The 15,882-nt window shown below is 43.9% G+C and overlaps 1 protein-coding gene across 1 annotated transcript in view; it reads left to right on the top strand.

The window, feature by feature from the left end:
* The window catches only part of tm7sf3 (transmembrane 7 superfamily member 3), a 29,585-nt gene that overhangs the window by 5,599 nt on the left and 8,104 nt on the right, over positions 1-15,882 (top strand). Inside the window, exons 3-9 of the mRNA XM_079493927.1 lie at positions 8-158; positions 2,007-2,133; positions 4,008-4,182; positions 5,094-5,271; positions 6,588-6,674; positions 9,949-10,029; positions 12,221-12,373. Coding sequence (XP_079350053.1) covers positions 8-158; positions 2,007-2,133; positions 4,008-4,182; positions 5,094-5,271; positions 6,588-6,674; positions 9,949-10,029; positions 12,221-12,373 — 952 coding nt within the window. The remainder of the gene's footprint in view (positions 1-7; positions 159-2,006; positions 2,134-4,007; positions 4,183-5,093; positions 5,272-6,587; positions 6,675-9,948; positions 10,030-12,220; positions 12,374-15,882) is intronic.

The following is a 15,882-nucleotide window of genomic DNA, read 5'->3' as shown; positions in this document are numbered from 1 at the left end:
TGTCCAGATGCCAGGCGTCGGTCTCTCTCTGACAGCAGTGGACTCTGGTCTCCTGTCACCCCTGATGCCTGGACAAACCACCCTCTCCTGGTTCCTCTTGTCGCCTGACCGTGGGGCCGTGGCAGGAACGGGGGTCATCCTGCCTTACGCCAGCGCTGGTAAGATGTCCCTTAAATCACACCCGTGTGAAGTGAGGGGTGCTAATATATTAAAGTCGAACTCATGTTGATTAGGTGATGTGATGGTGATGTAAAACAAACGGTACAAACACAAATTAAACGCCATTAACAAATAAAGAGACAATATGATGTAAATGACACATTATGACGTACATTTTACAAATCAAACATTGAACTAAAGACAAACATTAAACTGGTGTATAGGAGAGGCTAGCGGCGCGCCCCTCTAAAATGTCAGAACTGGCCCGGACGGTAAGCTAACTGTCCGGGCACCTAGGCTGCTGAGCCAGCCTGACGGCGTGCCGCGGGTTCGACTCCAGGGGCGACTGTGGCTCAAGAGGTAGAGCAGGTCGTCCAATGATCCATGGGTCGGCGGTTCGAATCCCGGCTCCTCCTGTCTACATGTCGAAGTGTCCTTGGGCAAGACACTGAACCCCAAATTGCTGCCGATGTGCTGGTTGGTACCTTGCATGGCTTCCGCTGCAATCGGTGTATGAATGTGTGTGTGAATGTAATGCACAATCTGCATGGCTTCCGCTGCAATCGGTGTATGAATGTGTGTGTGAATGTAATGCACAATCTATGTAAAGCGCCTTGGATAAAGGCGCTATATATATAAAATGCACCATTTACCATTTACTCCTGTTCTGACATCACAACACTCCGTATTTGGGCATGCCTGACACAGAACTCCATAGTAATAAAGGGACACAGAGAGACACAAACTGAAATCTCCATAAGGGACACAGACAGATGGGTGGAACAGGTACTCTGCATTTCTGGTTGTCCAGAACCAGCACAAAATCCTCATTTGGCATGCCTGACAAAGATCTCCTTATATGGGCATAAAAGGGACACATAATAATAACTGATTGGGGCATTCATTTCCGGTTGTCCAGAACCAGCACAAAAGCCTCTGCCCGGGGTCTGGACCTGATCACCCCCTATATCTCCATATATGGATCTGGCCTGTTCTGACATCACAACACGGGCACCGCTCTAGTTGTATTAAATGAACCCATAAAAAAATCTGAAGCCCTAACCTGAAATTTCAACCTAACTAACGAGACAAATCCTTGAGAGAGAGTGATGTCATCATCACCACTGTCTCAAGCTCTAAAGACTTCATTGTTTTATCAGCGTAACCTACAGTACACAGGTCCAAAAAATGGGGTTCAACACCAAACGCACTGGATAACTGCCATGTAAAATGGAATAAACGATGTAATCGATTCACTCATTCGTACTTCACTAGTTCAGAACTCTATGTTCAGAAGAAGAACTGTATGAACTGGGAGTCAGTGATGTGTAAAATGTGTATCACAGCAGTTGTTCATTTCTGTAGCTTTATAGTTTAGTTATAGATAGTCTTGTAAGGAGGCATGGCTGGGCCTGGTAGTACAATGTCACATGTGTCTGTCAGACGCATGTCAAATGCCAACTTCATGTTACAGTATTTGTCAGATGTTTGATGATTCTCAAGACCTCGAGGGTCTATACACTATGTATATATTTTTCTTAATCCAAAAACACGCTTCTTGATTATTTGAAATGATCGAAAAAGTAATCGATAAATCTGCAAATTATTATTAATCGATGGTTGCAGCCCTGGTTGCTAATGTGTGACCCTATGTAATATCTGTTAAGAGCGTTTGTTTACATTTCTTGGTAATACATTTCTTGGTAATAAAGGAAAAAATGCTATAATAACAATAATGCTAAACTTTTTTGTATTTTGTTACCATTAGTGTCTCTTAATATTTTCCTATTGGTGTCGACTCCCTCATGTTGTATCTAAATTACAATAAAAATATCTGTCTCCCTCAGATCCGGTGCCTGGAGCGTGCAACGTAGACGTAGAGTTTAACCTCGACATCGATCCCAACGTCTACATCCACTACAACCTCTACGAGTCGACGATTCGCTTTGCACCGGCAAACATAGGATATGCAAGGTAATCCAGATTGTATCAGCCATGTGAATACAAACATAGGATATGCAAGGTTATAGAGACTGTATCAACAATGTGAATACAGAACTGTGAATATAAACTACAGTACCGTAGTTGTGCTTGACAGTCAGTGAGGCTCTCATACAGACACACACATTGTCCCGGGACCTATGTATCCGAAAAGGCGCATACGATAGGCAAGCAGCAACGCAGCACCCTAGAGCCTACAGTCGTCCCTCTAACTGGAAGCACATCCACTCCTGCCAGTCGGGAGCTATGCTCGACTGACTGGGGGGAACCTTCACAACCAGCCAGGAGCTATAGGCTCCACTGACTGGGGGGAACCTTCACAACCAGCCAGGAGCTAGGCTCCACTGACTGGGGGAACCTCCACAACCAGCCAGGAGCTATAGGCTTCACTGACTGGGGGGGGACCTTCACAACCAGGCGAACCCGAGACCTATGGATCTGAAAGGCGCAGACGTTACCAGTCGGCTAAAGGCCTATTTATACTCCAGTTTTAGGTGATAAGGTGACCACCGTTTGGTTGGTAAACACAGACAGATAGATGTGTTTGGGTGAGCGGTGAGTGGCTTATCACCGCGGCGTGACATCATGTTGTCGTTTTCAGTGGTCACCTTATCACCTAAAACTGGACTATGAATAGGCCTGATAGCGAGCAGCAAGGCAGCACCCTGTAGCTGTAGCCTACACACTACTATCCCATTTCTCTCAAGAATGTCTGCTACGTTAAAGAGAGCCCTTTGACAATGACATCTTTTAACGGCGAGAGACAATGGATCGGTTCATTAGGTAAATCACATGGTCGTCGTGGTCCATTGCCTGCCGATCCACATTTACATAGCCTTCGTGGTTATGACTTCATTAATGTTTGATCATAATCTACTTTAGAGAGAGAAGAAAATCTTCAGTATTCTGTCTTAAAGTTCTTCATGAAGAGATGGTTGCCATTGTGGTTCTGAATCTGAGCCTGTAGTTTCGAGAAACCGATTTTGGGCAATTTCATTTATTTTATTGCATGATATTATTAATCACCATGATTTGGTTTGAACACTGCTCATCTGCCAGTAGACTCGGGTGAGGTGCTGGAGTCAAAATGAAGCTAGCATTACAAGGAGCCTCCGCACTCTCAAAGCGGCAAAATCTGATTTTAGACTTTTCAGGCACGATGCCTGAAAGCTATATATATATCTATATATCTGATGTTGCACCGTTTTAAGTGTGCGGAGACTCCCGTTTGTTGTTTTTGCTATGCTGCCAGTTATTACTTGACCTCAGGTTGAAATCCTTTTTCTACGCATCGATGAACTATTTAGATTGTAACGACACATGCTTGCTTTTTTTGACCTCGGGCACTCCAGCTTTTGGCTAGCTCACTGGTTCCCTTCAACAGTGTTGTCAACCAATACTGTTGAGGGGTTTACTACAACTACTACTGGCAGTGGCGTGCACAGATAGACACTAGGGGGTGCTAGAGCACCCCCTGCCCTTTTGGCAATGTGCCCTTTTGAAAAGAAAAAGAAAAAGAAAAAACTTTTTTTCTCTTTTTTTTTTGATTTTTCAAAAATAGCAGACCTACAAGCTCATAGCGCGCCACTCGGTGGCGCGCTATGAGCTTGTAGATCTGCTATTTTTCAATAGCTAAAGCATAACATAATGCTAACACCAAAAGGGGTTCCCGCCCAAAATGGATTAAGGCAACCGGCCGGTTCCACGTGCTGCACAAGGTGCCCTTTTTTAACTTGAGCACCTGCCCCTCTAAATGTCTGTGCACGCCACTGACTACTGGTCTGTTTTGTTCTTGATGCCGCCTGCCAGACTGACACTGCTCTGTATCTTCTCCGGCTATCTACCAGGGGTGAAACTCCAGCCAGCTGCGATGTTACCGCGACGGGGCCCGACACGCGCTGGCGGCTGGAGTACGACATCTACCAGTACTTCCTGCCAGAGAACGACCTATCGGAGCGGAGCCTCATCAGCAGCATTCAGACCGTGGCCAATGTCCAGGGCATGGCAGAGAACGGCAAGCTGGTATGGATCAGTGTTGATTTCGTGGCCTACCTGTGTTCGTCGACTACCTTTTTCCACTGACGAAAACTAAATGGAAACTAATTGAAATCTGAGCTATGATGACTAAAACTAAGATTAAATATATTGACAATTTCGTCAACAAATAAAAACTAGACTAAAATGTTAGGAAGGGACTAGTGGACAAGAGATCCAGTATAAGTAATTTTACACTTTGTTGTATGCTGAAAATGGCAGATCTACAAGCTCACAACTTGCGTTGTTGCCCCTCGACTTCTCTGTGCAAAAACGCAGGTCTTATTGAAAATGAATTACTAGGCGTGTTAATCGCTTGGAAGGACCTTTACAGTAATGCAGGGGTTTCCAAACTGTGGTGCGTGCACCCCTTGTGGTGCGCCAACGCCCTCTAGCGGGTGCGTGACATGAAAAGGGTGGTTTACCCTTGGTGGATTTTTTATTCTAACACGACTAGCGACGGACCGTGATGGGCCGTCAAAAACATAATCTTTGGTTGGACTTGGACGGATTGATTTAGATCAAGAGTTATTCACGTTTTAAGATTTCCGGTCTCATCCACTAAAATGGGGGGGAACATTTTGGATGACGTCCCAACCCGAAATGACATCGAATGTTGCCCAACAGGCGCTCCCAGCCTGTGGAGCGGTGCGCTCGGTTATGATATCAATAAAGTTCCGTCCTGTGATTAATCTCCGTCCTGAGCGTTACTATTTGATAGGACGGAGACCTCCGTTTATGCCGCTCGGGGTGTTAAATAAAAGCTTCATGAAACGTCTATGGGGAAAAATGAATTGGAAATTGTCTTCCGGGCTGCTCGTCGGGGGCGGGCTGCGACGCTCTATACGGTAATGGATGGTAGGTATCAGTCGTCGTCATAATCTGTTGTCGTTCTTCAGGTCAAGACCCTGTTGTCGGGAGACGAGACCACAGCCGTGTTCACCTCCATCCCCGGTCAGGGAGTGGTCTACTCGGTGATCGTCAGGGATCCCGTGCTGAACACCTCCGCCTCCTACGTCCCCGTCCACACCTACAGCTGCAGCTTCTCCTCCAAGCTGGACGGCTGCCAGACGCTGGGTGAGTTTCTTCTGCTTCGCCTACAAACTGGATGGCAGGCCACTGCCAGACGCTGGGTGAGTTTGTTCTGCGTAGCTCTAGCGAGGCTGAGGACAGCGCCGACGATGCTTGGGCTACCCACTTAAATTATGGCAACTATTTGGGCATAGGCATATAGAGCGTCACAGTCCCGCTTCAGAACGACGAGGGCACCGGAAGAGAATTTCCCATACATGTTTCAAAAAGTATTTATTTAAACACCTTTTAAAGCCTCGGACAAAGCCAATCTGCTGCCCCATCTGGCGGAGTCAGGTTAAGCCAACTCGGCTCCTGACAAATCATGACAATAAACACAATTTATTTGGGCCGAACACATAATTAGAAGAAGAAAAAAAGGTTGTACCCTGCCCTTTTTTTCTATATGAAGAAGGTAGATTGAAAAGTGATGAAGTGGTCCTTTAAAGACAAATTAATAGTTGCTTTCTCTCTCTCTCTCTCTCTCACTCACTCACTCACTCACTCATTTCTGTGACCTGAGATAAGTCAGATAACTGGGTGTAATTCAACTGCATTACTTACACTGCAAACATCTCATTAAGCCTGCACAGTTGGGTGATGAATGAGGACGCTACACCTTGGAGCATGGACGGATTCAAGTGAAAATAGGCCCTGTGCACAAAATCGAAATTAAGGGTTTGGCACAGGCTTTTCAACTGCCCCTATAGCAGCCTAATGGTAAGGCAGACAGGAATTGAAGTGGATGTGGTGGATGCAGCTCAAAATGAACTTTACTCGGGTATCTAGTTGCCATCTGACCTTCCTAGCCTGTGTTATTAAAGAAAAAATGGCGGAAATCGGCTTAAGTGGCCATTTTCAAGACGTTTTGACCCCCATTGGCACAGGGCCCCTGTGCACGTGCACATTTGGCACAAGCCATAAACCGTCCATGCCTTGGAGGCAGTGCTACCGAAGATAATGAGAGCTCATGCAATTGTCAATGGATTTCACATTGCCATCCCCAATTCCTGCTTACTGATGCATGTGTCCCTAGCGATGACATCAGGGAACGACAGCTTTCTACATCTGGTCTGCTTTGAGGCAGGACTAGTAGAAGGGAAGATATAACCTCATTGTCGGCTCTGTAGCAGTGGCCGGCAAACTGTGTTCTTCTGGATCGGACTAGTGAAGAAACACGGGGAAGGGTGCCGTATATTAGATTAGTCGATGGGTGGCTCTTCCAAGAGAGACAATAATAATAGAGCAAAATTATGTGTGTGGAGGATTATTTCCCAGCAGTTCATGACATATAATTATTGTTTACCTTTCATGTGTTTCAGGGAAGATATCTACAAAGCTCTTCTTCACACTCGCTGGTTTGGCCGGCCTCTTTGTCTGCTTCCTGGGTCATCGTTTCTTTAAATGTGGTAAGTTGTTTTTGACCGTTTTTTTATTCTGTTTTTGACAGTCTTTTTTTAAGGTAGTACTACACAGTAATAGAATTAAAGGGCCACTTCACCCCTTTTGCAACCAGATCTTATTTTAATGATGTTTGTGAGACACTTTTATGTTGTGCTTTTAGACATTTTAGTATTTCAAAGTGTCTGTGATGTCATGGACACTGGTCTCACTGCTGGATAATACTACAATGACCATAATGCTTTGCTGCACTCACCCCACCTTGTGGAGAGGGAAAGGGGCTGTCTTAGGGTCTGAGCACACTTTAGATTAGCTTGCCCCAGCGGCATTCTGCCCCGTGGGTGGAGCTTCTTTTCCATCCACCAGCTGTCTAAAAAAACGGAAATTACGCAAAACACAGCTTCTTCTGTCCGCGCATGGAAGTGTGCCCAGGCTGTCTCTGAGACAACATGTAGTCCAGAAAGGAAGTGAGACAAGTGTCCATGACATCATCACTGGCACTTTGCAATACTAAAATATCTAAAAACACATATTACCCACATAAAACTCCCAGGAAAGTGTTTCTTGTCTCCCAAACATCTAACTATAAATGCCCCATGTCTCTGTATGTCTGTCTGTCTGTATGTATGTACGTACGTACGTACACACATCCATGTAACTTGAGAACCGTTCGAAATCTCCATATATGGGCATAAAAGGGACACAGACAGATGGGTCTAAGGGGTACTCTGACACGGGTACAACAAGTATTGCATAGCCGGGTGGGGCATGGATCTCCAACTTCCATCGTTACCGACTCAACGCACCGGTCTAGTCATTAAAATATGATCTGGTTGCAAAAGGGGTGAAGTGGCCCTTTTAAGCGCCCAAGTTTCCTTGGAAGAGAAATGGCCTAGATCTGCATGTGACCAGTGAATGATGACAGAGAAGTTGGTTGCAGATCAGTGTCACAACGTTCCAATAACAAGTCGCTGTCTAGTCTACACAAGTAGCCTTCATTTATTTATAGCCTGTGAAAAATACATCTTCCAGCTGAAGTTCAGTGGCAGGGAGGAGGAGGGCAGTCATGAAAATACGAGCGGTGTCAGAGGTTGTGTGTTTTCCCTACGGTCGACGTGGAAACGTGGCAGTTCACTGTCTCACGGCAGAGTAAACTAGAACTGCACTCTGTCGAGTGCCTACTTGCTTGTTGCACACAAGTAGGCCCATAAATGGCCTACTTGTGCGCAAGAAGAGTGCGCAAGTACTGCTACCAACTAATGTCTATTACAATTACAACTGCTGTTCTAAATCCTTTAGACCCGTTATTGATCTTATACCAACCTTGAAGCATACCTTAGTTACGTCACCATCAACAGCCAATAAGGGACCACCATTCTTACCCCGACATACATACTACATACATACACCTGCCTTTTAGTTACAGTAGCAGTATTCACCCATTTAGGATGGGAACGCATCTGTGTCACCTTAGATTTGAACCACTTTAACCCATTCTGGACGGGAACCCATTTTGCTGTTTTAAGCATTATGTTATACTTTAGCTATTGAAAAATGGCACATCTGCTATTTTTGAAAAATCGTAAACGTGTGGCACAAATCTTTGAATATATATTATTTCAGAGCGAACGTTTTTAACTCAAATCTTTGCTTCTTGGGGGGGGGGGGGGGGGGGGGCCTGGAACAACACATTTTCAGATGGGGGTCTGCGGCCAATTACATATGATCTTTTGGGGTTCTTGACATGAAATTGTTTGAGAACCACTGACAGAAACGGGTTTTTTTTCTTCAGAAAACTGTCAAGACATTTTGTAGAATCTGGTCTCAGTCCTAATAAATGGGTTAAGTTGAGGATGCAAACGTGCAAAGACTGACTCTACATTCCACCCAAACATTGTGCTCCGGCCGGCCAGTAGCACTCGGCCTCACGTGACGCGCCTGTGTGGCATGTGACGACTCGAGAGAGGCACACATGGGTTTATTATCCAAGACCCAAACTCATGACTCACAGTGCAGTCATCAAAGTTTGGCCACGGTCCAGATTATAACGCTCAAACTCTTTCAAATGAGATGTTTTTCTTAATCAGCGACTTGGACACAGAAGCATCTGATGAGCAGTATGTTATGCTCACTGATTACATTTTCTGCATGGCGGATTAGACATGTTTATCCAGAGGCGATGCGGATATAGTGGTGAGCTATGTATGGACATATATTCCCTGTTTCCTTATACATTTTTATCCCACGATTTTGTAACCCATTTTTTTTTTCAACCGGTGCCAATTGCCTAAGCAGCTGTAATCCTGGGTGCTGCTCTCCCTCTGCCAACCAGTGGGGAGAGCCCCGAACTGAGCTCATGCTTCTTCCTTTAACCCATTTAGGCCTGACATCGAAATTAAAAAAAGTATTTTTTCAGAAAAACCTCATGTTTCTATATCAGTGGTTCTCAATATTTCATGTCAAGGACCTCAAAATTATATGTAATATGCCTCCGCCCCCCCCCGTCTGAAAATATGTTATTCCAGGGACCTCCCCAGAAGCAAAGATTTGAGTTAAAATGTTCACTCTGTAATAATATATATTCAAAGATTTGAGGCACATTTTCACGATTTTTCAAAAATAGCAGACCTACGTACAAGTTCATAGCGGGGCACTCGGTGCCGTGCTATGAGCTTGTAGATCTGCTATTTTTCAATAGCTAAAGTGTAACACAAGGCTTAAAACACCCAGAATGGGTTAATGCACGAGGAGTGAGCAGTCCGCTCCTTTTCACCTGACAGGGGGGAGTTTCCCCGGGTTGGATGTAGCGTGTGGAAGGAACACGTTATTCCAACCAGCTCCTTTCCCTCCATCAGGTGCCCCGGCTGACCAGGGGGTGGCAGTATAGAGAGACCAGGATTACTGCATGTTTTTTTGTGAGGGTATACCTGCCCTAGGGGACACGGGGAGAGCTCCACACAGAAAGACCCTTTCGCCAACCCCACCTAGGGTATGGGACATATTCCCTGTTGAAAGGAAGACATGTGTTGAACTGCATTGTGTCGCTCAGCTTTACTCATTGGCACTTAACCAGTTAAAACCTATATACTTTGACTGGATGATCTATACTTGCAAATGCACGCTCACATTTTTCCCCTCTATACCAAATCTCTTTCCCGAAAACATCACCAAATGTTTGCCAATCTATCCTATTATGACATATGCCCAGAATAGAGACTCTAGTGTTCATGTGGCTAAGATTATGTCTAATATTTGCTTTCTCTCTCTCCCTGTGTTTTGTAGAGTTATTTTGCATGGGCTTCAGCTTCGCTGCGTTTTTCTCTTTTGTGCTGATCACAACAACCACTACCCTGGATTATGAAAGTAAGTTTTTCCACACAGAGTATTTCTATGGCATATTGCCCAGTCACATGTTAGCATTTCTCTCTCTTATGATGTCTTTGTTGTATTGACTCCTCCAACAACATATTTGGAGGGATAGAAATCACACAAATTGGCTTTGTGGGCAGCTGGTAAAAAAACACACCTTTTTTATTTATTTTTTCAATCATCACAGGCCTAATAGATCTGTTTTATGTTTTACTTATTGTTATCCTGGGGGTTAAATGATCACCTTCCACAGAACATGACAGAATGACAGATACATCGAACTGCTGGACATGAGGTCTCCCTTTGATGCACAGCACACGCAACACAAACTAAACCTCTTTCCCACCGAACTGCGCCTAATGTAGACAATTAGCGACAAAGCACTTTTAATCAAACGCGAGCCGTCCTCTGAGCTGGAAGAGTAACTGGACTCAACAGGGAGAACATTGCTCTCTATGTATGCACAGAAGTGAGCACTGTGCAGGGAAGTGTCAAGGTGTAGCTTGTTGTCTACAATTAGTGCATTACTAATTACTGCAGTAGTAAAGAGATGCGTCTGTTCCATCTGTGAATATTTCCAACTCTGTTCGATCTGTGAACAGTGGCGCCGCCGTGACGTAAAAAGTGTGGGGGGGGGGGGGGGGGGGGGGGACAATATTCGAGAATCGAGAGTTGAGACTAGAGAGCAACTGCAGTTACAGACATAGTTAATTAACTAACAAATCAACCATATCACCAGTTACAACATGTGATATGGGCTGGCTATACTAACCCATTCTGGGCGGGAACCCCTTTTGGTGTTTTAAGCGTTACGTTAAACTTTAGCTATTGAAAAATAGCAGATCTACAAGCTCATAGCGCGCCACCGAGTGGCGCGCTATGAACTTGTAGGTCTGCTATTTTTGAAAAATCGTTAAAATGTGCCTCAAATCTTTCAGAAAATTGTCATGATTTTAGAAAACTTTTTTTTTTAAATTTCGACGTCGGGCCTGAATGGATTAATAGCTCAAACAAAGAGCTAGAAGCGCACACCAGTAGTGGGGAGGTGCTGACCGCAGGAGATAAAACTCGTAGGCTCGTAGTCACGATGCAAGAAACGTTTTATTGAACCGACGTTTCGGCAAACGAGATGCCTTCTTCAGGGTATAACAGCTGCCAATAATATACTGAACGAGCATCTGGGACTTATACACTGGGTAATTAAAGGACCACTTCACCACTTTTCAACATCTCTTCATATAATTGGTCCTCACTAATGTTCATGATAAAACACCACCATTTTTTCCTACTCAGTCTGTGTCTCATAGGAGGGCTTTGGGCAGTTCGGACACCCGTCCACCAGTGACATCATCATTAGGCAGATTTTTTTTAAACAGGATTTGTTTTAAAATATATTTAGATTTTTATTATCGTGAGAACGATGGCTTCAACTTTTGCATTGCAACTTTTCAGGAAAAGAAAGCCTGCCGTTTCTATTAGCTTGGATTCACCATTGATGATGTCACTGGTGGACGGGTTTCTGAACTGCCCACAGCCTTCCTATGAGACACAGACTGAGTAGGAAAAATTGTGGTATTTTATCATGAACATTAGTTTGGACCAATTATAGGAAGAGAAGTTGAAAAGTGGTGAAGTGGTCCTTTAAGTTCAACCAAATCCAATTGGGTTTCTGGTCATTAGGTCTGGTTCTTTTATTAAGTGGATAACTCAGCCGAGCCAATATTGTAGCTTCTGTACAGCAGTGGTTCTCAAATTCTTTCATGTCAAGGACCCCCAGAATGATACTCATTAGCCTGCGGACCCCCATTTGAAAATGTATGCCAAGGACCCCCATGAGAGAAGATTTTTGGGAATAGGAACCAAATGGACCCTTATGGGTCTGTAACTCTATTTGTAGACTCTCTGAGTTAAATTAACAGTGATTATACCATATAAATTGGACTCCCAGAGATATAAATGCCATTAAATGGGTGTCCGTAGCCTAATGCATTTCAAACATGGGAAACCTTGAAATTTAAATGTTCCCTGGCATATCTTTTCAAATGGGGGTCCGTGGCCTAATAAGTGTCAATTTGGGAGTCCTTGCCATGAAAAGGTTTGAGAACCACTCACTGGGTTAATGATTGAATTAACATTTCCCCTCATTCTTTCCTTCCCCCTCCATCGTCTCCCGTCTCGTCTGCAGTCCGCCTGTCGCTGGCGGCGGTGATCGGCGTGGTGGGGGGTGTGATCCTGGTGATGAGCTGGTGGCGTTTCGGCTCCGTCATGGCCTGCGTGGTCGTGGTCGGCTTGATGCTCGGCTTCCTCCTGGCCTCCATCGTTTTCTTCACCCCCCTCGGTAAGATCCCTAATCTTAATTCACCTTTTGTCAGCCTTCTGATTGGTCCCTGACTGACCAACCAGCAGGCTCTTTCTGCCTTGTTCCGCCGTGGTTCTGCCTTGTTTATGTTGAATTTACTAAAACGTCATTTTTGGAAAAAAAACTAAAAACAAACATGACATGCCCAGTCACCATGCTGCGCCTGTGATGTTCCTTTTTACTGACACCAAGTTTAAAATAAGAATTGAACGCACAGAATATCAATACGAAGCAACTGAAAAACACGTTATTTCAATGGTAGTGGATGGAGATAAAGGATTTTTGTCCAACCACGAAACGGCAACCAATGGGTGCGAAGAGGGGCACAACCACGGGCGGGACTTGACAAAGGTGACCATAGGTCGCAGTTTACTATGAAAACCTGTCAGTCAGTCAGTCCAATACTTTAGTAGTTTTACTCAAGTAAATGTTGAATTCCAGACTCACTTAACCCATTCTGGGCGGGAACCCCTTGGTGTTAGCATTATGTTATGATTTAGATATTGAAAAATAGCAGATCTACAAGCTCATAGGGTTGTAGGTCTGCTATTTTTGAAAAATCGAAGAACGACTGACATAGAAACATAGCTTTTTCAGAAAACTGTCAGGATGTAGAAGACTTTTTTAGAATCTGATCTCAGGTCAAAATGGGTTAAAGGGACATTTCACCGCTGGAAGAAACTCCTGTCACTTAATGTTACTAGTAATTGTAGTAGATAACAGTAGCACAGTGTCACAGTGTTTGACTGGGGTTTGACTGGATTGCTGGATTACTACAATTACCATAATGCTTTGATGCACTCACCCCACCTTGTGGAGAGGGGGAGGGCTCTTTTACTGAGACAAGTCAAAGATGGTCTATATTATGAATGCATTATTGCTTAATGTAAGTCGCTCTGGATTAAGAGCGTCTGCTAAATGCCTAAATTGTAATTGTAAATTGTATGAAGATTGGGTGAACTTCATTGGAGCCACTAGAGGCGAAATGGTACACAAAGCCTACAAATGGTCTCCTAAATAAAGTAGGCGTGGTTTGCTTCTCCTCGACCTCCCCACCACCCCTCCCCCTCCCATCTCCCAGGCTGACAACAACACTGACGTCATGTGGATGAGTTGAGAGCATTATATGGCAAATGTCATGATTCCCATTTCCCAAATCAGCCCCCATCAACCAAGAGTCTAAGACAGTTATGGAAAAATATATTATTAAGCATTGGAATTGATTGATTGAAATATTTATTAACAGTTTGCAGAATTACAGTACATTTCAAGCACAAACTCAATACAAAGGCTGTTAACTGTGAGTGGACGACCCAATTAAGCATTACACTTGTTTACAAGAGGGTCCACCATGTTCAATTCATCAAAACATGAGACGTACAAATAGACACTTCTATATAGACAAAGAACAGAACAGGAATTCATCATAAAGGAGGTAAAAAGGGAAAAGAAATATATACAGTGAGGGAAAAAGGGGGGGGGGGGGGGTGCGGTGGGGGATTCAGATTTTACGGGGGCCAGTTTCGAATTGCAGCCATCCGTAGGTGCCCTTTGAGAGCGGTTTTGAAGGAGTCAAGGGATTCGCATGTCTTAATGACTGTTGGTAGGGCGTTCCACATTTTGGTGGCATAGGAGCGAAAATAATTTAATCCCTTGTTTGTGCCGAATCTGGGTTGTACATGGTTCGTTGCACTCCCTCTGGTGTTGTGGGTGTGGACTTCGTTAACATTAAGGAAGTATCTAGACAGGTACATGGGAACACACATTTTATTTCACTTTTAATATGTCCATTAATTTCACGTTATAATTAGGGGTGCACGATTATGTATTCAATCAATAAATAGCCTATACTCTTTTCCAAGTGTCTGTTTTCACAACTGAATGACTAATGAATGAGATGAGTACACACATTAAATGTAGATTGTTTTTTATTTTGTATTATTTTTGCTGGTGAAAACAGATTTAAATTATTTTGAGACCGATCCGATACCGATATGGCATTTTTAGGGCCGATATGGCCTATTCCGATTATGCTACCGATTAATCGTGCATCCCTAGTTATAATATTCATATATCACATATTCTCATCTTAAATATGGGCCGGGGCCAGAGCCCCCTATGTGTTGTCTGTCAAATTGCAGATGGACAGAGAGAGTTTGTTGCCGGGATAAAGAAAGGTCGATAACAAAGTAGATTTTCTCCTGATTTGTCTCGCTAAAAGAAGCCATTTTAGTATGAATATCTTGGAAATATTTCATGCCTTGTGATGATTGGGTCCAGTATTTAGTTCAGTGACCATGGAGTTAAGGAATGGTTCAGAAGCTGTGTTCACGTTCATTCTCCCATTGGAAATGAATAGACTCCAACATTCTTCCCGTCTCCTAATATTGTCCCCGCCCCCTTCACGCAGATACAGGAAGTAAAGTCGAGTTCGTGCCTCTTGCTAATTTTCCTCTTGGGACAAGTTGAGGAAGGAAGTGAGACCAGTGTCGGTGACATCACGGACACTTTGAAATACTAAAATATCTAAAAAACACATATTAACCACATAAAACCCCCCAAGAAAGTGTTTCTTGTCTCCCAAACATCATTAAAATAAGATCTGTTTGCAAAAGGGGTGAAGTGACCCTTTAACCCATTATAGGGAACGCATCTGTGTCGCTTTAGCTTTTAACCATTATTTAAAACTTTAGCTGTTGGAAAATAGCAGATCTACAAGCTCATGGCGCGGCACCGAGTGCCGCGTTACGAGCTTGTAGATCTTCTATTTTTGAAAAATCATGAAAATGCGTGCAAATCCTTTAATATATATTACCGTATTTCACAGTGAACGCTCATTGTACAAGACAACGAAATTGATTTGCAATCCAGCTCAAGTGCATTTAAAACAAAATACATAATACTCTATATAAAAAAACATACATTAAGACATATTGCACAGTAAGACCCTTTAGTCCATAAAGTGTCAGTGTTTAAAGCTATGACTGCTCTGGGGTAAAAACTGTTTTTCAGTCCGTTTGTCCTTGCATTGATGGCGTTATAGCGCCTCCCTGAGGGCATAAGTTGCAGCAGGGGATGACCTGGGTGTGATGAATCCTTGAGGATGCTGCTGTTGGCTCTCCTGCTACAGTGTCTCCTGTAGAGGTCCTCCAGAGATGGAAGAGGACATGCCATGATCCTCTGGGCCGGGGGGGAGGGTCCCTGAGAACCACTGATGTAGAATCATAGGTTTTTCTGAAAACTGTCATTATTTAGAAGACATTTTGTAGAATCAGTTCTCGGGTCTAAATGGGTTTATTAAAACATGCGAGTACTTTTTTCCCCCACCACTGCTCTCCAGGTGACATGGAGGACGTGTTCTGGATAACCTTCTGTTTGATGTTCATGGTTCTTCAGTGGATAACCTTCTGTTTGATGTTCATGGTTCTTCAGTGGATAACCTTCTGTTTGATGTTCATGGTTCTTCAGTGGATAACCTTCTGTTTGAT

The sequence above is a fragment of the Electrona antarctica genome (assembly GCF_951216825.1).
Source record: "Electrona antarctica genome assembly, chromosome: 23".
Taxonomy (NCBI): Eukaryota; Metazoa; Chordata; class Actinopteri; order Myctophiformes; family Myctophidae; genus Electrona; species Electrona antarctica.
This window is presented reverse-complemented; position numbering and strand designations above follow the sequence as displayed.